Below are 21,764 nucleotides of genomic sequence, written 5' to 3'. Positions count from 1 at the left end.
TAGGGAGGAAATCTACACTGAATTGAACTATAAGCATCTTGGACTGCAGATGTAAATCACAGGATCCTACAGCTGGAAGGAGTCATATCATATTCAATTTCCCTGCTCAGAAGAAGAATAAAAGTATCCCAAACAGATGGGTAGACATACCCAACCCAGGGAAGCTCACTGCCTTTCTGGGGAACTGTTTCCACTGGAAACCTGTCTTTATCTGTCATATAAATTTGAAAAATAAATTAATAAATGGTTAAATAGCTTTTTTCCCCTAATGTTCATACATTCCTCTGTTGGGACCATCACTTGCCATACAGGTGTATTTGTAGTCTAAACACTTCTGGAGGATGCTCACCTGGGGAAAGGGACCAAGGTTCAACAAACTGCCAGCTTTACACCACAAAGGGTTCTGCCATCATCTGTCTGTTAGTCTGGCATCAACGGTGACATCCTGCTTGTTCCCACTTGTGCTTGACTAACTACAGCTATCCATTTAGGAATTCAAGAGCAGGCTTGATTTTATGTCAACTTCTTATACAGAAGAGCCATAGGGCAGTTTTCCACAAGCAGGTTTAGAAAAAACAAAATAAAAATGGAGAGGCAGAGGGGAAGAAGAGACTACACAATCTTAACAACTTTTTGCAAGACCAAGAGTACAGACATTCTGTTTATTTTAGGCAGCAGTATGTGTTTCAAAAGAAGCTGGAAACAGAAGAGCTGTTTCATTATCATTAATCATGCAGTTATGTGGCTGGCATGTTATTAGAGGAACTAACCAGCTGATGCATAAAGTAAATCTCTCTTGCATAGAAATGTATTATTATATTTATATCTGCCTAATGCTTGAACAGCTTCAATAAATACAAATAATAAATATACTCTGGAAGGGATAATCATCCTTTATATTCCAGATCAAGGAATATATATCCTGATGCCTTAGCAGTGCCAATTAGAAGCCACATTTCCAGCAGTTAGTGCTAATTATTAAAAAGAAACCTCTACTAACTCTACTAGCTGAAAAAGGTGAATGTCCTTCTGAAAGTAAGAAGCTAGCATACCAGAGAAAGAACTAAGCTAGCTTTCTATTTGCAAATATTTTTTTTCACAATTCAGCTGAGCATTCCAAAGTGACTTTCGCTACACACTTACATAAAATACTGAAATATTTTCTACCACTACACTGTCATCAAATATTTAAGTAACTCAATCAAGGTTTGAAGAAGGAAGCCTCTGATATATAGCAGGACAGTTAATCTATCATTTCAGAGAATTACTATCTTTACTAAACCTACTTTACAAGCATGAAAAGTACAACCAGTCACTCCACAGAGAGATGGGCGGTGACAAATTTGAAATATAATAAATAAATAAACCTCTTTGGCATATTCTCAACAATCCTGTAAGGTAGGAAAGATTAGCATACACCAACAGATCAAAACCAACTATCTCCCAAGTCCAACAGTATGATTAAAGACTGGTGCACATTTTTGCTTGCATCAGCCAAAGCCTCCAAACAAGCTGTAGATATGACATAGATGCAGGCAGACTGGAACTAGAGTTTTATTTACAGAGATAGATTAAGGTTAAGAGCCCAAGACTAACAAGATCAAAACAAATTGCCTAGTGCTTGGAAGCTAGTTAGGAATCCCTGCTCCAGCCTACAATCAAAATTAACTTTCTTGCAAAGCCACAACTTCGCCACAGGTTTTGCAGCACCTCAGCATTTTCCTCAAACAGTTTTGGGTAGATTAGAGGGGACAGGCTGTAAATAGCAGAACCACTGAGACCAAGCAGGAATCTTGATGTTGCCCAATCCCCAAGACACTTTCTCCAATGCTTGAGCAATACAAAGCATATCTCGAAAACACATCTGCTGACTTTTTCTCTTGTAATGCATCAGGATTCCATTACTGCAGAAGACCAAAGTTTGGATATTCCCCTCCATGCACAAATTTTAGCTCAACCCTTTTGGCTTCAGTGTACAGGTAAACCTCACTTAACAACCACAACAGGGACCGGAAAATTGGTCATTAAGTGGGGCAGTCGTTAAGCAAATCACGTGGTCGTTAAGCGAATCCAGCTTCCTCAATGGACTTTTTTTGCCAGAATTCTTAACAATCGTGATTCACTTAATGACTGTGATTTGCTTAATGACCATGGTGATTTGCTTAACAACCGTCATAAAAAAGATTGCAAATCGCAATGACGTGATCACAGGGGGGGTGCAAGAGTTTGCAACAGTTGCCGAACCATCGTTAAATAAATGGTCATTAAGCAAGGACTATCTGTATTGGAAGCAACAGCCCTTATTTCCTGAATCCAATAAGAATTCCCTTTCCTCAGAGAAGCCACCATGACCAAGGATTCATACCTTCACTGCATACTCCTTATTAGTAATGAGGTTAACACAGGCCTGGACTTTTGCATGCGCTCCTTCTCCGAGGACCTCTTCTTGGAGCTGGTAAACATCTGAACACGGTGGCAGAAAGACGAGGACAGGGAGAGAAAGCATATCCCAAAATGAGTCTTCCACAGATTTCAGACAGCACCCCCACTGATTTGGGGGAAAACTCACAAAAGGCCAAAAATTCAAGGGTAACAATTTCAGAGCCCACCCACATCTAAGTTCTTCCAGTTTCCAGTATTCATTGTTTCAAAGACACTGTTTCACTCTAGTCAAAAAGTTTCTAAACAACACCTCTAATAGGATCAGAGCTGGAATCAGAGCCATCAAGTCCAACCCTCTGCTCCATGCAAGAATCCAAACAAAAGCATCCTCCACCGATTACTCTCCAGTCTCTGTTTAAAGACATCCAGGGAAGTAACTGGTTCCACTGTCAAGCTACTCTGTTGGGAAGCTTTAGTCTTATACTCAACCAAAAGCAATCAATCAACCAATCAATTTTATTTCAGTCATAGACCAACATACTCAATCAAAATCATCCTCCCTATAACTGGAACTGTCTTCCATTATTCTGTCTTCCACCCTCTGCCTGGCAAAGAACGTCTGAATCTTCTTTCAAGTATCTGGAGAATGCTACCATACAGCTCTTTGGTCTTCTCTTTTCAAGGCCTTCCATATCTTGTCTCAGGGCTTGTGTTTCGCTCATCTAGGCTGCCCTTCTACGAACCTGCTTTAGGTTCATCGCTGGACACAATTCGCCAGATGGGGTCTGGCTGTATAAACAACAGTGTCAGAAGCCAACCACATCCAGTCGTTTCTCCCATGAGTAGGCACAGCTAACAAACTACAGACACCTCTGTCCGCAGTTTGTGTAGCATACTGCATGAGTGCAATCTTGATGCAAAATTGAAAAAGTGTGTGAACTGAAGATAACAAAACCTAATAAAGAACCCTCATCCTAAGCCTTTGCCAGGTAGTATACCGCCTAGCAGATGAGTTGAGGGCAACTGACTGACTCGTTGTGGGTCTCTATTTTAGAGACCCTGGCATAGTCTAGTGTACACACGCTTGGGATAAAACTAAGCGTCAGTTGCATTTACAGCATGCTGACCAAAATGTGCCAAACCTAAGAAATGTATAAATATAAAAATGACAGTTTACAGGTAGTCCTCGTTTAGTGACCATCTGCAGTTACGATCGTGATGAAAAAGTAAATTTGCGACCAATCCTTACATTTACAACCTTCACAGGTCTATAAAGCAAAGGAAAGCTGAAGGAAGATTGTAAGCAGAGTCATGGTTTCACTTAGTGATCACTTTGCTTAATGACCGAGTTGCCAGTCCCAACTGTGGTTGCTATCTGAGGACTATCTGTATTGCATGTTTGGTGATTCAGAGAAAGCGTATGATAAAGTGAATAGGCTTGAACTATGGAGTGTTTTGCACAAACATGAAGGTTGGTTGCTGATCAGTATATGATGGAAATCAAGAATGAATGACAAACAGCAGGATGCTTAGCAAATGATTCAACACCAAGGAAGGACTAAGACAAAGGTGTGTCATGTCCCTTTGCTTGTTTAATGTCTTTATGTACAAGTGCTTGTGGTGATGTTAAATGTTGACTGGTTGGGGATGTTGTGTTGTCTGAGAACATGAATGATTTGCTAAAAATGTTACCCTTGCATGATGCAACAAGAAGGAAGGAATATCAATGTATCAAAATGTCAAATGAAGTTATATATAAATTGTAAAAAAACAAACTCAAGCAGATGAATTTGTGCTGCTTAGCAGAAAGTTTATTAAAGATGGGGACGCTGGCGGAATTTAAGCACTCAAAACGTTGGTAGAAAGGTTGTGGGCAGTTTGTAGCCTGGGGCAAGGAACAAATCTTTGTCAAACCAAGCAAAAAGGGCCGAGTTCACATTGTCACATACAAGTAAGGTATGTCATAGGAGAAACATAAAAATAAGCTGAATGCCGTGGGAATGGGTTATCAAGCGTGTGTACTAAAACACAGCAGAGAAAGGGTCAAGGATGAGTCAGTTCCGAATTAATATGGATTGAATACAAAAGCGAGTGACCGCTAGAAAGTACACTGACATCAGAGAGATAATGAATGAGAACTGAATGGCAAAAACAAATACACAAAGAAAGAGTGAATGGGTTGAAAGAAAGAGGAGGATGCAGGAAGTTGTGGCTGGATGGTGCCGAGAAGACAAGAGAGTGAAGAATGCAAGGTATGAAGTGATGGAACCAGGATGGTCTACAAGTATAGCAAGACAGAAAGGGATCTAGTGGATGACCTTGGTATACACTAGTTTTATATATGTTTCCTTTTCTTTTTCTCAGTTCCTGCCTTTAAGTTTACTATTACTATTAAGGCTTACTATTTCTTCATCTTTTCTGTACTTTGCATTATCTTGTTTACTCCAAAAGGGAACAGTGTGATGGGTATGTATGTAACCAGATATGGAAATTAGGAGCACAATCTTGCTTGTCTGCAGTCAAACAAGTTCAGTAAGAATGTGAGGAAGATCCATAAGGATTTTCCCAGTTAGCTTACTGAAAAAACAGGTTAGAATCTTTTCAGTTCTTTTGGTTGAATTTTAAATTAACCCAGTTTCTTTTCTGGCCCATGAATAGATTTCATCATTATGCCAGTTGCCAGTTCCTCCTTTTAGTTTCTTTTTGTCTGGTTTATTTAGAACAATGCCTGTGTGTTTTAGTCTCTGCACAGTTTTGGAAATTAGTATATAAAAACACTTACGAACTTCCCCTTTTACTACAGGAATTGAGACAATATCCCCATAGGTCTGTGAGCTTAAAGTAAAATATTTTCACCATAAGAGGTACAGAGTCATGGGGAAAAGGCACATTTTCCTTTTCCTGGAAACTTAACAATGTGGACTAATGACTTGGCTATGTCTGCCTCACCTTCAAACCTCCCTGAAAAACTGTCCGTGGCTCTACAGCGTTTTTTCTTCTTGTTTCTTTTCTTGGCATTGGGGATGTCGATGGGCTGACTCGAAGGCATATCTGTCAAGAAATATTGCATTTTTAAAGAAAGAAGAAAAAAAAAAAGAAGCATCACAATAAAGATAACATTTGAACCCAGAAGCGATCAACATGCAACAATTACAGGCAAGCCAGATCTTGAAGCCAACCTTACATTTTTGCCCATAAACTAGGACATGGGGAGGAGCTCCTTTTCCAATTTGGCATTTCTCATAGTTGCAGAAAGGAGAAGAACCCCCAGAGAGTGCAGCCTTAAGATCATTTATAAGGATCTTAAGTCACACATGGTTAGTCCCCCAAGCGTGCTGGATTTTCAAGGGGTTAAAACATGTCCAAAGATTATGCGATGTCAATTTTTAGCAGCATTCACCACTGGGCCAAAGGGAAGCCCTTCTGAATCAGATCAGATGTCCATATGATCCAGTACTCCAGTTCCCAATTGCCAGATTCCCCAATCCCACCCCAACAATTGGGGGAGGAACACAGGGTATGAAGTAAGCCTTCCCCCACTTGTCCCCAACTCCAGGGGGCTAGAAGCAACACGCTGTGACTATACCACGATGATCTGACTTATCCTCAATGAATTAGACTCACCTTGGAATGCAAAAAACAGGTAGAGGACCCCAGTTCTTTCATGAGATTTTTCATGGGGAACACGGACTTGGGCTTTTTAGGGCTGATGTTTTTATTTTGTTTGCCACCTAGAGTTTTCACGGGACAACTGGGTGGCCCTATGAATTTGACAAATACGTAAATTCATTCCTAACATCCCTTTATTCTGTCCCTCCTATTGCTTTTTCAAAGACAAAAACTGGAGCTCACCGGGCCGGGAGGAACATTCGAAATTGAAGACAGACTCCAGGTGATTGGACTGAGAGAATTCCAGGTCAAATGGATTCTGGCCCTAGTGAGAGGGGAGAAAGAAAAAACGAAAAAGGTGATATCAATGCTGGATGATTTTTAAAATAGAGGTAGAGGAACAGGCACTCTCTCCTACAGGGTTTTCTTTCTAAAAGCAGTTTGATCAGAAGCAAATACAGTTGCTGGAAAGGGGCAAGCTTAGCTGCTGTCAATCCCCATTATGGTTTTTCAAGGTCGCCAGCAATGCTCTCTTGACAATTCTGGCATATTGAACTTGACTCTAAACAGTTACTTGCCTTGTTATGAACATCTAATAAAGACCTGCAGCTGATCTTTGTATATTTAAAGGACATTAAGATAAGACACAACCCGTGAAAAAAATTATTTCTTCTAACAGGCATGCATAGGCTAGGCCACTATTGTGTATGTTTCTATTACTTCACTGCAGGAGGAAGAGAATACTTTCATTTTTCTGAAAATCATTCTGCATATCTTTCTGTTTATGGTCTTAACATTACCTAGTGAAGCCCTCTTCCAGGTTCCCCAACAAAGGAGGTACACTACAAAGTGGGGAGAGCCTTTTCCATGGTGGCACCCCATTTACAGAATGCCCTCCCCAGAGGGGCTAGACTGGCAAGTCAGTTAGCATCAGTTTAGTGCCAGGCAAAGACCTTTCTATTTTCCCAGGTTTTTTAATTGGCTTTTCGTGGTATTTTAATCCTTAGTTTTTCTATGACTGATGCGCTGCTGACTACTTTATATGGTGTTTTTATTTCATATTTATTTTATAGCACATGCTTTTATTCAGATTGTATTCTTTAATGTATTTAATTGTAAACCATCCACAGAATTTTAACTATTGGGCAGTTTAAAAACTTTAATTCAGTAAGAAACAATATTATAAAAGGAAGCTCTTGTGGACTAGTAACTTGTTGGGGATTGGGTCTGCGGAGCTGAAGTACGCTAGTTGTTGTTTCTTAAATGGGAAGCTTGACATACAAACTAGGTTCAAATATGTTGAAGAAAGAAAGGAAGACAGAGAGTGAGAGAGGGCCATTCCCAAAAGGAGGTCACTAGGAAGGAGGAGAGGCAAAACAAGCCGCAGGCTGGTCTAACAAGCTGGAACGCTGTCCTGCCAGCTTCCCTGAGATCCATCCCATAATGAATACGGAGGAGAAGGTTTATTTAGAATAGAGAGGCTTACAGGAAATCTCCCAGACACCTCCAAGGCCACTGGAAAACGTCAGATGGTTCACGCGGGGAAGGCAGCTGGTGTTTGCGACAACCAGCCTCAGCCTTTCCAAGGTGTGCTGCGATTGCAATCCTTGGAATCCTGGCTGGGAATTTAGCTGGAGAACCCCAGAAGAGGGAAGGGCGCCCCACCTGTGCATTCCCCCGGAACAGGTGGTAAAATTGCTCTCCAGCTTGCTTTATTTATATTTTTATTTACTTATCAAATTTATACGGCCACCCATCTCACAAAAAGGGACGCTGGGCGGCATACAACAATGAATAAAACAATAAATATATCAAAACAGACACTATTTAAATGTAACAAGGAAACAAAACACAAGGGGCAAGAGAGAGTAAACGTTAACCACAGCAATGGAGCCACCTCAAGATCTCACCGGTCCCCTGGGACCCCCCAGGTCTGATGACATAGCCAGATCTTGAGGGACTTCCAACATTAACATTAATTTATCATTTGGGAGATTTGTATCCTGCCACGCAAGACCTCGAGGGGGTCCCTCTAGTGCTCCCTCCTCCTCCAATTTTTCCCCACCATAACAAGGAGGTTGAGGTGAGAGAAGGACTGGCGCAAAGACCCCCAAGAAGCTTCCGTGGCAGCGCGAGGGCAAGAAGCAGGATCTTCTGAAGGCAACAAGGAAAAATAGGTCTCGCCTAGCTGGATTTTTACACAGGATTTTTTTTTTAATTATTTCATATAGACAACCCTTGATCAACGTTTCCAAAAGAAAAAAAGAAAGACGTTCTACTACATTCAACATTGTGCTCCACGCATATCCAAACATGAGTGAACATCTCCTTATTTTTGTCAGTAAAAGGGACTCCTTGAGTGACCAAAATAACTGCAAATCACCTCTTCGTTACTGTCTGTCACACAGGTAAGAGGTGATAAGAGTTGACAAGAGAAGAGAACTCGCCACCAAGGTTTAAGAGTTATCACATATTGTTGCCCAATGTCCAACAAAACTGAAAAAGGACACACTAACCATATTCCAGTCTCATTTCACAACTGATCCAAAAATCTATGTAAATAGTTGTGGAAGTACGTAGGAACAGGTATGGTGCTACCAGTTCAGTAAGACCACCTATCAATAAACAAACGTATTAACTCACAGCCTCAGTACAAAAATTCTTACAAAATCTGCTGAGGTAAAGGCAAAACCTCCCAGGGGGGAAAACAAATTAAAAACTCTGAACTTCACTAATGTGTTTGTTGATGAGGACACCAGTCCAGACTTAGCCATATCAGAAAGTCAGACACATTGGAGAACTATTGCCCCGCTATCTACAAATTTCATATGTACTTTCCCAGCCCAAAACACACACACACACACGCAGAGAGATATCTGCACGAGCACCACTGAGCCGGGAGAAAAAGCTGACCAGAACAGTCCACAAATCCCACAATGCTTTGCTTACAGATTAAAATAATTATTATAAAAGATAAAATAAAAACCGAGACAATACCAGGAAAGGGGGGGGGTATAATAAAGCATAGCCTTAGGCCTTTCGGAGGGATTTGAAGACCTGGCTCTGCCATCTGGCCTGGGGCAGGGAGGGAGGATATCAGAAATGGGGTTGGCTGGCCCCTTAGCGGCCTGGTGTGGCCCCCATTGGCCTCTTGGATTTTTTAGCTTTTTTATTTTTTAATGCTTGGTTTTTATAACTTTTAATTGTATTTATGTTTTTAGTGTGTTGTAAGCCGCCCAGAGTCCCCCATTGTGGGGAGATGGGTGGGGACAAGTTAAATAAATAAAATAAATAAATAAAAATAGAAGCCTGGGTGTATTAGAATATTAGAATATAAAATATAAAATTAGAGTAAGATCTCGCAATTTCTCACGGGGGAGGCGGGATACAATTTTGGTGTGATAGGAGAGGCTGCAGGAGGCAGCAGGATTCAGAAGTGAGCAAGGCAACAAGGTTGGTGGCAGGGGGTGTGATATGCACTACATTGTATTCTTAGGTAATCACCGTGCAAAATTACACATCGCACTTGTAGCCCTGGCTTGATCCTTCTCACCACTACTTTTTAATCCAGTCTACACAATCGCCCTTAATGTTGATCCCTGTCCCACCACATCTGCCTTCAAACGGCATTCGTGCGGGTCTGCTCAGCCTCCCGGGGCAGCCTCAGACCCCACTTGGGACTTTATCTGAACGCTGGTTTTTTACGAACGTCTCAAGCGAGGTTTCCCCCATTTCAAGACCTGCTGCCCTGTGCGGGGCTGCTGTTGCTGCTCTCCCCTCGCATTCGCTTTCTTTCTGCTTTAGGAAGAGCTAGGCCAAGCACTGCAGAACTCAAAGGGTGCTTGCTTACATAACACAGCCGCTCCACTCCCCTTCCAGGGCCTCGTTCACATCCAAACCACAAGGTACAACAGAAGTTACATCAACACAAGCAGCTTTTAAAAAGCGTGGATGCCCTCACGGATGCAAACGGCAGGCAGGCACGCACAAATGTGAGCACGTCCATTCAACCGGGGCCCTCCCAGCCCGGCCCACCCCACCCCTCCGACGCTTTTCCTTCCAGCTGTTCTTCACAACACGCTCACAAAACCAGAACTTTACAACCGCACTGCTATTTGGTTCCACGCCAGGAAGCTGTGCTATTTAAACAAAAACAAAAAACTACCGCACCCGACAGGAATTTTGCAGCAAAATTCCCCCACCCTCTGAAACACACACACACACAAAGACCCACCACGACCAATGCCCCAAAGAATCTAGCTTGATTGGCTTTTTAAAAAAAAAGTAAGCCACCACTGCTAAATTAAGGTTAGGCAGTAAAAACAGGTTGGTAATACCCACAGGGCGAAGTGTGTCTGGAGCAATTATAAACCTTATGGAAAAACACCAGCAGGAAATTCAAGTCAGAGTGCCCAGAAAGCACGTTGGGTGCAGCCAACCCAAACCAAATTCAGTGATCAAATTCAGAGACTGGGGGGGAAGGAGTATTATATAATACAAATTTAATTTGCAAAAGGACATCAAGAGAACAAGCCGGCGATTCAGCATGGGCTTTGGAGAAAAAGGAGGAAAAATGCGAACAGGCTGCATGTCCAATGAATACCTGAAATTTGCAAGGAAAGAAAACAGAAGAGTTGGTTCTTCTAGAATCGAGATTCTAATTCTCATTTTATTTTCTGCCTCTGAGGCATGAAGCTATTTGTTCTTTTTCGAGGGATAATCAGGGGTCCGCCTCCCCCCAAAATATTCATTCATTCTATTGAATATTCATTCTACCCTTTTTCCTAGGAATTCCAGTTACCATAGCTAACTCTGCAACTCCTGCCCCATTTTATTCTCCTAACGACGTTGCCAGGTAGGCTAAAATTGAGAGAGAGATAAAAATAACCCAAAGGGTTTGTACCTGGATCTCTTTAATCATCAAATGACAAATTAACACAACATTGTTTCCTTTAACAGGAGTGTTAATGTCCTGCACCATCTATTTATTTATTTATTTGCTGAAAGGCCATAGACCCAAAGAGGGGGAAATGTATTTGAATCCAGGTATGGGGGGTGTTACATTCTCAGACACTTCTAGTCAGTGCTTTGGATTCTGACTTGGAGCTACAGGCTGCAAATCCTCATTTAACCATAATATTCCCAGGACAATGTCAGGCAGCCTTACTTAAACCCTGGCCAGGTTCTCATGGTTTGATAATGATTGACTTGAATAACCCACAGTGGCTGAGTTTTATGACACCAACTTAGTACACTTAGCACAGAGGGGAACCTCTCTCTCTCTCTCTCAAATCTTTTTGTAAACTACCTCACAAGGTTGTTGTGAGAGTACCAACAGAAGCAAATAGGTGTAGCTCAGGGTTGAACTGTGGAGTCCTTGGGGTTCTCTGAGCCTGGTTGTTTTCTTGCATTCATTTCGTTACCCGGCTAGGGAACATCTTCCGTGCTAGTAAAAGAGTAAAAGGCAGCTTTCGTGGAAAAACTACAAAAGAGAATATTTCTTGCCAAGATTCACAAGCCCTCCCTAAGCCAGGGAGTTTGAATCCAAACCAGCAGGAATTTAGGCTGAATTGTCTAGGCCAGGGTCTTAAAATTTAACGCCTTAATACCATGTTTTGCAACCTTTGCAGTTTGAAGATGTGTGGACTTCAACTCCCAGAATTCCCCAGCCAGCCTGGCTGGCTGGGGAATTCTGGGAGTTGCAGTCCACACAGCTTAAAGTTGCCAAGGCTGAGAAACACTGCCTTAATGTATACCAACAAAATCTAAGATGGCCTAATCAATACAACCTTAGTCTAAGAGGAGCAAGTCTTCAGGTCCCCAGAAAAATGACCTGCACGAGCAGATAAACTGCACAAGTCATTTTGGGAACCTAGAATGAAGAAAAACGCTTATCCTATCATCACATCACAATTACCAAATGCAACTATGTATATCTGTGTTTCCTCCATCACAGTATTTGAACCAGGATGGTCTCTATTGCATGCCTACAATTGGAGGAGCACTAAAGGCTGCCCCCACCCCCGATTCTTGTCAAAGTCACCAGATGTTCTGAAGTGCACCATGAGGACTAGCAGCTTGAATTTTAAGTCACAGAAAAACTGGATGGGAGCTGTTTTAACATGAGTGCCAGGCTGCAAACCGACATCTCGAAGTACAAAGGGAAAAGGCATTCAAACTATGGTTGTACACCATATACGCAGATGAGTTCAGCCTGTGTGACAAAGACAAGCAATCCCCCATGGTTTTCAAGAAGGGAACATCAAGGACAAACCCAACTCAAGCCACAGAAGCTTCTATTAAAAATCAGAGACCGGCTCAACCACTCTACCTCTGTGCCCAACAGGACCAGCCCTCACACACTGCGAACCAGGACGCCAACATCCCATAATTAGGAGCAGCCATCAGCCAGCAAAAGATGAACATGGACTGACGGGAAAGAGGAGAAATCCTTGTGGGATGAACCCCATGGCTTTGAGCAGAGTGCTGACTGGCATCCCTGCGGGGTGGAATTCATAAGTAGGACAGGTTTTTGAACTGGCTGGGAGGCTCTCTCAGACTCAGTTACCCCACCTGCAGAATGGGAACAAGGCAGCTACCAAGCAAGCTGGAAGAGACAGACGGGCAAGCCCACAGCAAGCACTGTTGCAATCTCTGTTCTCCTAAGGCCACCAGGCACATTAAACTTATAAACCACCTTGAGGCACTGCTTGACAGTGTAGGAGCACAGAACAAACAAACAAACACTAAACACTTTCACACAAGGTTTCCATCACTGCGCTGACTTATTTTGCCAGACATACCCTTCCGTATCCCCCAAGAAGGGGCCTTCAACCTGTGTTCCTCAAACCCTATTGATGTTTCTTCAGCTACCCACACAGTTTCAGTAGCCCCAAATCTCCAGGGATGCTTGGACATGTGGGTAATAGCTTTACATCACTCATAAGAATTAGAAGCTTATCTTTACATTTGGGGGGGGGGCAGAGAATTCCAGCCACTGTTACTCCAACTGAAAAATATACGAGGTAAGGGACTCTCCGTAAAATGAATCCGAGAAGTTGGAGTTTGAACAAATACAAACCATCATCCTTCTTTGAAGAAACAGGGGGGCTTGCTGGCGTTACGAACACATCTCCTGGGTCTCCCTTAAAAGCCAGAGGCTGCAATAGCCCCATTAGGGCTAGAACTGCAGATCACAGCCCAGAATCACACTCAGCCTAGCTTCTTCAAAAGCACATGCACGGCAAAAATAAGAAAATAAAGGCATATCCTCTTTAAAATCCAAGCCAGGTTTTTTTCTCAAAGCATGCTGAGTCTAGAAAAGGTACACGGAAGGCCTTGCTATGGAAAAGCATCAACTTAAGCTGATTTGTAGCCAAAATTAGAATCTCTACACACACATCATGTTGAATGCATTTGACAGTAGCTGTGTTCACACAATAAACTAAGCCACAGATGCTTAACTGCACTGTACTAACTACACTTGGCTAGATTCACGTAACTTATTAACCCACACACCAGGGTTTACAAAGCGTGATGTGCTGGTAACACAACAGCATGACTACAGATAAGCAAACCACACTATGTCTTAGCTGGATGTGTGAACCTAATCAGTGACAGCAATGAGAAATGTTCTTGAATGCCTTAAATACCCATACACAAGCCTTTACTGTATTTTTTTTTTTAAGATCTACAGTTTGCTTTCTCAACACCGTTGTTCCTTAACTTTCTCTATTCCTGCCCCCCCATTGATTTCTTATTAAACAAAATGTATACAGTACTGGGAGGCCAGGATCCACTCACCTCACCAAGTAACAGCTTTTGATACAGCATATTGCATGAAGCCCACCACTGTGGCCTAGAAACCATGGTTAATGGCCCAGAACTGGGCTTATCCATGGTTAAGCAAACCAGGGATTAGCCTAATGTGCTTAAACCCCAATGCCACTCTAAATTGCAGCACTCAGGGATGTATGCCAAACCTGGTGGCTAGGAATTATGAATGCTGAAGGCAGAGTTGGAAGACTACAGGTTGGGATAGACTATGCTATATGAGTAATATACTGTACCAGTTTTAGCACCAGGTATTTGCAAAGCATTGGCAAGAACAATAGGTAAGAAGAAGGTAAATGGTGGTGCGGTGGGAAACTAAATGATTCATATCTAATGATCTGACTTTGCAAGGAGCACAAAAATGCAGGGGACCATTTGGGAATTCTGACTATTCCATTTCTTCCCCAGGAATCTAAGCGCCCCATTCCCAAATTCAGGACCACCTCAAATGTACAAGGACAGAATGCAATTCCATTCTGCAAAAACAAAAAACCTCGAGTACCAACTACACTGAGCAGGGGAGGTGTGAATTAAGTATATTTTAAGAAAAACTACAAAAGTCCAATGGAAACTGAGTCTATTCAGTAGCCACAAAATATGAGAGAACCTGGATTGGGGGGAGCATCCAGAAATTTGGAGACATGGGCAGGACTAGTTCAACTCATAACATTTTGCCGCAGACTGCAGAAACACCTGTAAATTTCTATCTGTTGTAAATATTTTAGGAAGTATTATATATTCCCAAGGGTCATCAACCTCACCTCTTCAAAGATTAACTCTTCTGTGTGGTTCAGAAACTTGCAAGCACATTCAACAAAAGTTTAGTCCCTTGCCTGCTTCCTCTTTTATTGACAACAGCCAGACCTTCTCCCTGCAGTTCAGAACCCACTGCCATTTGTTAGAGAGAAAACTAAACTCCACAGCTCATTTTTACAACTGAAAGCAAAGTATGCCTAAAGGTTTAGAACACCAAAAAAAAAAAAAATCATCTAATTTTATAATCACTTTTTAAAAGGAAATAATAGTTGCACTTTACCTTAAAAGAACGATGGAAGCCTTTGAGTTCTGTTTTCTTCTGCACCATCTTGAGATTTTAAAAATGCAGGAATATTCAAAAAAGAGACAGAATGGGAGAAAAAAAATAAAAGAAACAAGGAAGGGAGGAAAGAAAAAAAATTTGGATGAAGCTAGTCCGGATTGGTTGAAAAAGACCCTGGAAGAAGAGGGAAGGAGGAAAAAAAATGGGAAAAATGTCAGGGTTCACAGAACAATTTTTGGCTGGATTAGACAGCTAGTAAAAGAATCCTCAGACTAACCAAAAATGACAATGAAACATAAATTCTATAAAAACACAGAGGACAAAGAAGAGCTGGAAAGAAAGAGATCCACAAAAGTACAAATGTCAAACTGAGAAGGCACCCCCCCAAGAAAGTGAATTCTACTACCCAACACACACACACACACACTCACAACCCCGCTCTTTCTCTTGGGGGTGGGAATTACAATGGAAGCTACACAGATGTTTTCTGTGCACATGAAGCAGCCCTGTACTCCGCAAAGAACCATCCTTTTTAAATGCTCTCTGCGTCCTTCTACGTGATAACATACTGAAAAATTATTATTCAAAACATAACAGAAGCTAACCAAATCCACAACCCCAAGGACCGATGATTTTCATCTGAGCTTTCGGATGGAGGGACCTTTTTGACAAAGCAAAGGAGATGGAAGGGTTTGCACCAGATTCGTATTCCTTTGTGTAGCAATGCACCCAACAGAGATTTTTGGTTCCTTTAGTAGATCTGCAGCGTTATGTATGATTAGAGCAAATTTAGACATCAGGAGCTGGAAGAGAGGGACATCCGGAAGGAAGGGGGTGTGTACAATACACACACCTCTCTTCTTACAAAATTATTGACTGAAAATAAATCCACAGATGTTGTAAAATAATTACTTTTTAAATATCTGTCTATCTCCCAAAGGCTATAGGAACACATACAGGCACATATGTGGCATAATCTGGAGAGGGGAAAATCCAAGAATTTTCAGGGGGAAGGGTAGAGTCAGAAGTCTAAAAAACCAGACCAACTGCCCCAAATCTCCCCCCTTTATTTCCCTCCCCCTCTTCTGTAATCAGCAATAGGGTGATCCCTTGGTGGGAGATCCACAACCCTTTATTTCCAATGGGAGTGGGCTTTTTTGCAATCTATCCTGCATTTTCTTTTAAAATCCCCCCCCCCGCGCATATATCCTAGATGGAAGGGGGCGTGATCACCATATGAGCTCATTTTCTATTATATACTTAAGGGAGGGAGGAAATATCTGGCATGATTTCGAGAGGCCGAGGGGGACACTCATTCTCCCCCAAACCTCAGGCCACTTGCTCGCAAGAAAACCAATTTCTAGGTACGGATTTCGCCCGAGAAGGTGCAACTGGAGACAGAAAACAAGAGAGCCGAGTGTCACTCCAGCACCGTCCGTTGCAAAGACCTACATAATTCCCCCAGGAAGGGACGGGGGCGGCAAAACCTCCTGGGTGCTAAATGAGCGGGGGGGGGCACTGCACGGTTTCCTTAGCCTCCCTGCATTCCACACCGCAAGCCCCCTCCGCTTGCAAGACCGAAAAGCACAGGGAAATCCAGCTTTTATTTCTTTGCAACGCTACGAATTTGCAACCGCATAAAAGGAGGGGTGTGAGTTGCAAGAGCGGTAGGTTGAGTTTTGGGGGGGAACCAAATCTCGCGGTCTCGCCCTCCCCCGCTCCCCCCGGCCGGTGCAGAATATCTTAGGAATGCAGCTTTTTCAAAGGAAAGCCGCGCAGTGCGTTTGCGGAAACCAGGGCAGCACCGCGATCGTCAGGACGAGGTCGGGGGGATGCAGAATTCTGTCTGGCCGCCGACCGGCCCCCTCCGCGCCCCCCCGGCTTGCCTACCGAGCTCGGGCCCCGCAGCGCTGGCGCCACTGCTGATGGAAAGGCACCCAGCCCGCCTCTGGCGGCCGCCGCTCGAAGACACGGAAAGGGAGGCTCCGCGGCGGGGGCGCCTCGCGCTCGGCTTATATAGGCAGCGGCGGGGAGGGCCGGGCCGCCCGCTTGCATCAGCTGAGCCGCTCGTCGCTTCAGCCAAGCCAGGCGACGAGGCGGAGTCGGCCGCGAAGCCCGTGCAACGCCTCCGCTGCTGCTGCTTCTCCTCCTCCTCCTGCTGCGGGGGAGAGCGCGAGAAAAGCAGAGACAAAGGGCTTCCGAGCATGTGCAGAGTGGCTTCGCCCCAGCCGACGCATCGCCCCCGACGGAGGAAAAGAGAGCGAGGTCAAATAAAGCTGATTAACTTTCAAGCACGCGCAGAGCGTTTCTTGGATTGTCCGACTTCCTGCTCAGCGAAGTAGGCAGGGCGTACCTCCGAGCATGTGCAGAGTGCTTCCGCCCTTGTCATAGCTGCCGCTTCCTTTTTCTGCAGCGGAGGGGAAAAAGGGGGAAAAAACAAAGGAAGAGGAACTATTATGGTTTGTCTACCAAGATAGGCGTGCTCCCTTCCTTACACGCGCACCCCGCTTCCGTAGTGCACGTGTAGCGTCTCCGCCCTCTTCACACAACGCGTGAAGCCCTGGAACGCTTCGCCGCGGCGTGTGGGATTGCCTGCACTTGATTGGGATCCGCGCCAAGAGGCAAACCACGGCGCCATTTAGTGCGGATTGGCCTTGCTAAAAGAAAACCAGCATCCCATTACAGTACGTACATTGTTGCATCTGAAAGGGCAGCTTTGATTCCCCCCCCCCCGATTAATTTACTATCTGAAGCGGAATGGGCGTCTTACACGCGTTGAGAACGTATCAATGGCAACAGGACTCTCATTTTCCCCAATCTCCTTTTGCAGGCGCAGCCCCGGCATGACCTTCTTGCAAAGGAGCAGAGCCCCCGACCCAAACGCCGATCTGAAGCAAGAGCCAGAGCAAGAAGTCCTTTGTCTGGGCGCACGCAGTGGCCGCGTTCGCACGAGACGCTTAACGTAACTACGCTTTACTCAGCCCCAGTTCCTGAATTCGCACGAAACCCCGAGCTGTAAAAGCGGCAGAGGCGGAGTCAGCCGCGCGAGCGAGTGAGCCACCCTGCGGGTCCAGCGCGCCGCGCGAAGCAGCTCTCGTCCCCTAAACACATCCAGGCCTGTGTGTGTGCGCGCGGGCACGTAAAACCAACTTTCCCTTGCAATTAGCAGATGGTCCTGCCCGCCCCCCTCCAAGGCTACCGAGACCGCGGACTCCCCCCCCTCGCCGCCGCCTTTTGATCCCTTTCTCTTGCGGAGACCACGAAACCATGCAAATCCCACCCCGTTCGCCCCCCTCGTGTATCAGCCCCAGCTGCGGGGGAGCGTCTCCCTGAAAAGACCTTCTCGCCTTCCTCCCCACCCAGGGGCCCGTCCGGCTCCCTTCCCGTCCCGTCCTTTCCCGTCACACAAGAGTCACGAGAGTCTACCCTCACTCACTCTGCAGAGACTGTGCGTGCCCGAGGGCAAGTATGCACAGACTCAAGTCTGCAAGCAAGAACATAGCGATTGTATGAGCTAGTCAGTCAGTCAGACCAGCATCCCATTTCCCATGGTGGCTAAGCAGGAATTTTAAGGAAGCCCACGGAGCAAAGTGTGGGGGAAAGATGCTTCGTTCCTGCTGTAAAAACTGAAACTCATAAAGGTATATTGCCTCTGAACATGGAGGTTCAGGTTGGTTAACAGCTGATGGACCTCATAACTGTACAGAGGATGTATGTATAAGGGTAATGTCCACATGCGTGCGTGGGTGTATTTTATTTGGCCAAGTTCACCACAGACTAGCTTTGTTGTAATCTAGCTTGTTTTGTCTATTCAGCTAGTAGTTCATAGGTCAATAGTGGTGTCTGCACCTTTAACCTAGTTATTATTATTATTATTCATCAAATTGTCACTGCCCATCTTGTGAAACGATTCTGGGCGGTTCACAAGAAGATAAAAATCCATTAAAATACAACATAAAAACAATCCTAAAAATAAATAAATTCCAAGAAGATAGAAAATTGGCAAGGGAGCATTAGGGATGGGTTGAGCCCATATCTCCCCACGCACACTGACAGAGCCAGGTCTTTAAATCTTTTCGGAAAGCCGGGGGGGGGAGGGGGCCGCTGCACCGCTGGAGGGAGAATATTCCAAAGGGCGGGGGCAACGGCAGAGAAGGCTCTCCTCCTGGGACCCGCCAGCCGACATTCCCTTGCTGATGGGATCCACAACATGCCCTCTCTGCCTGACCAGGTGGGACGGGTTGATGTAACGAGAATGAGACGGTCCCTCGGGTAACCTGGACCCATGCTGTGTAGGGCTTTAAAGGTGATAACCAACACCTTGAACTGGACCCAGAAGCAAACTGGGACCCAATGTAGCTCCCACAGCAAAGGTGTTACATGTGCCATCCTAGGGGCACCAAATATCTATGTGGCTGCACTTTGAACCAGCTGTAACTTCCAGCTACTCTTCAAGGGTAGCTCCACGTACAGCGCATTGCAATAGTCTAACCAAGAGATGACCAGCGCATGAGTGACTGACTGGAGAGCCTCCTGATCCAAGAAGGGGTGTAACTGGCACACCACCCAAAGGTGGGCAAAGGCCCTCCTGGCCATGCCTGCCAATTTGCGCAGACCCTGAGCAGGAGTCGTGAGTCCAGAAGGACCCCCAGATTATGTACCAGGTCTGTCTCAGGTTGTGCCACCCCATTCGCAGCCAAAGATGATAAACTTCCAGATACAGAGGAGCCCCCAACCCACAGCCAATCTGTCTTACCAGGGTTCAGCTGAAGCCTGTTGTTCCCCATCCAGACCTCCACAGCCTCCAGGCGCCACAAAAGGGTGGTCATGGTATCACTCAAGTCTCCCAGGATGGAGATGTATAACTGGGTATCATCTGCATATTGAGGATACCTCATCCCATGGTGGCGGATGATCTCACCCAGGGGTTTCATGTAGATGTCAAAAAGGAGCAGAGGGAATACTGAGCCCTGTGGCGCCCCACAATGGAGGGGCCGTGGTCCCAATCAACACCGATTGGGACTGACCTTGGAGGAAGGAAGAGAACCAGCACAAAACTCTGCCGCCCACTCCCAACTCCCTAAGTCAGCCCAAAAGGTCACCATGGTCAATGGTATTGAAGGCCGCTGAGAGGTCAAGAAGAGCAAGGATGCTTGTGCTACCTCCATCCTGCTCCCGCCAGAGATCATCCATGAGTGTGACCAATACCATTTCCGTCCCAAATCCAGGCCTGAAACCTGACTGGAAGGGGTCCAAATAATCTGTTTCCTCCAGGATCCTCTGGAGCTGCAACGCCACCACCTTCTCAACCACCTTCCCTAAAAAGGGGAGGTGGGAGACTGGGCGAAAATTGTCCAGTATGGTGGGGTCCAGTGATGGCTTCTAGAGGAGGAGATGCACCAGCACCTCTTAAAGGCTGCTGGGAACACTCCCTCCCTCAAGGATGAATTCACCATTACCTGGACCTACCCACATGCCACCTCCCCTGTAGCCTTAACTAGCCAGGAGGGGCACGGGTCTAGTTGACAGCCGGTGTTATTAGCAGTCTGGAGGACCCTGTCCACTTCCTTGGGTCCAACAGGATCAAACACTTCCCAGATAACAGGGTAAGTCCGTACCCTGGGCATCTCTCTAGACCATGCCCCATGTTTGGAATCCAACTGGGACTGGATGCGAGAGATTTTATCCTCCAGATGCCCAGAAAACTCCTCTGTGCACCTCTGTAAATAGGCTACTGGGTCCCTCTTTCCCAAAAGGGATTGGGTGATCTTAAACAGGGCCGCTGGGTGGCATTCTGCGGGTGCAATAAGAGCAGAGAAATGTAGACATTTCGCCACTGTTACCACCAATAGGTAGGCCTTAATCACAGCTCTAGCTTGTGTTCAGTCTTCGTTTTCCTCCAGCGGAACTCTAGACATCTCTTAATCCTTTTCAAGACCCTCAATGCCTCCGTGAACCACGGGGAGTGTCGCAGTCGGGCTGGGAGAGGTCGCACGGGCACAATCTTGTCCAAGGCCTTGACCGCCTTCCTATTCCAGGCAGTGGCCAAGGCCTCCGCTGGACTGTGCAGCAGACCCTCGGATATAACGCCCAGCTCCCTTTGGAACCCAATTGGGTCCGTCAGTCACCGGGGGTGGACCAGTTGAATAGCTCCTGGAGTGACCGGAGAACCCCATTTTCTTTGCTCATGCAATACATGGAACCTGAAACTGAAGGGACAATGTCGTAAGCAAAAATCAAAACTATAAAACGCTAACAAAGGTTAATGTGAGAATGCAGCTGCCAGCTCTTTAACTGATGTTGCAAATATGCTGTGCTAGTGTGGTGGGAATTCAGAAAATGTACTTAAATAAATCATGGCTCAATTAGCCATGGTTAAGTTGCAGATGAACGCTGGAATTTTTCTGGAGCACATGCTGATTGAAGAATATAACTTAAATATACATGATTTAACTCAGGATTTTTCAATCTCAACAACTTTAAGATGTGTGGCCTTCAGCTCCCAGTATCCTGACTGAGGAATTCTAGGAGCTGACGTACACACATCTTAAAGTTGTTGAGATTGAAAAACACGGATTTAACTGAATCAAGGAAACCACTGCATGTATTCAGAAGTAATGAATCTGAAATTTTTAATTCATTTATTTCAAATTTGGACACCGCCCTTCCCATGAGGAAGTGAAATCATGTCTTCCTGCTTTAAATTGTTGTCTGCTGCTAATAAACTGAAATCTAATTTAGAAAATGCCAGATTACAAACACAAATGGTTAAAGAGACCCCACTCTGTGCATGCATGGCACTCTGCATCGAAATTCACTGTGCTGGTGGTTTAAAAAAATCTTCCTGAAAAGAACAAATAAGCTCCAGGTGTCCAACTCTGACATCTAGCCTTTCTCAAAG

General features: G+C 44.9%; 1 protein-coding gene across 1 annotated transcript in view; it reads right to left on the bottom strand.

Moving 5' to 3' along the window:
• The window catches only part of MKNK2 (MAPK interacting serine/threonine kinase 2), a 40,477-nt gene extending 23,605 nt beyond the window's left edge, over positions 1–16,872 (bottom strand). Inside the window, exons 1-5 of the mRNA XM_007431371.4 lie at positions 16,754–16,872; positions 14,861–15,037; positions 6,235–6,316; positions 5,332–5,433; positions 2,366–2,463 (exon numbers count right to left, since the gene is read on the bottom strand). Of these exons, the coding sequence (XP_007431433.1) occupies positions 2,366–2,463; positions 5,332–5,433; positions 6,235–6,316; positions 14,861–14,908 (330 nt within the window). The 5' untranslated portion in view covers positions 14,909–15,037; positions 16,754–16,872. The remainder of the gene's footprint in view (positions 1–2,365; positions 2,464–5,331; positions 5,434–6,234; positions 6,317–14,860; positions 15,038–16,753) is intronic.
• Positions 16,873–21,764: the final 4,892 nt, after the last annotated feature.

The sequence above is a fragment of the Python bivittatus genome, unplaced genomic scaffold (genome assembly GCF_059951505.1).
Source record: "Python bivittatus isolate LINGU-HERP-01145 unplaced genomic scaffold, Pbiv_v1 ctg000580_np1212, whole genome shotgun sequence".
In the NCBI taxonomy this organism is placed as follows: Eukaryota; Metazoa; Chordata; class Lepidosauria; order Squamata; family Pythonidae; genus Python; species Python bivittatus.
The sequence above is the reverse complement of the archived record's forward strand: the minus strand, read 5'-3'. Positions and strand labels throughout refer to the sequence as shown.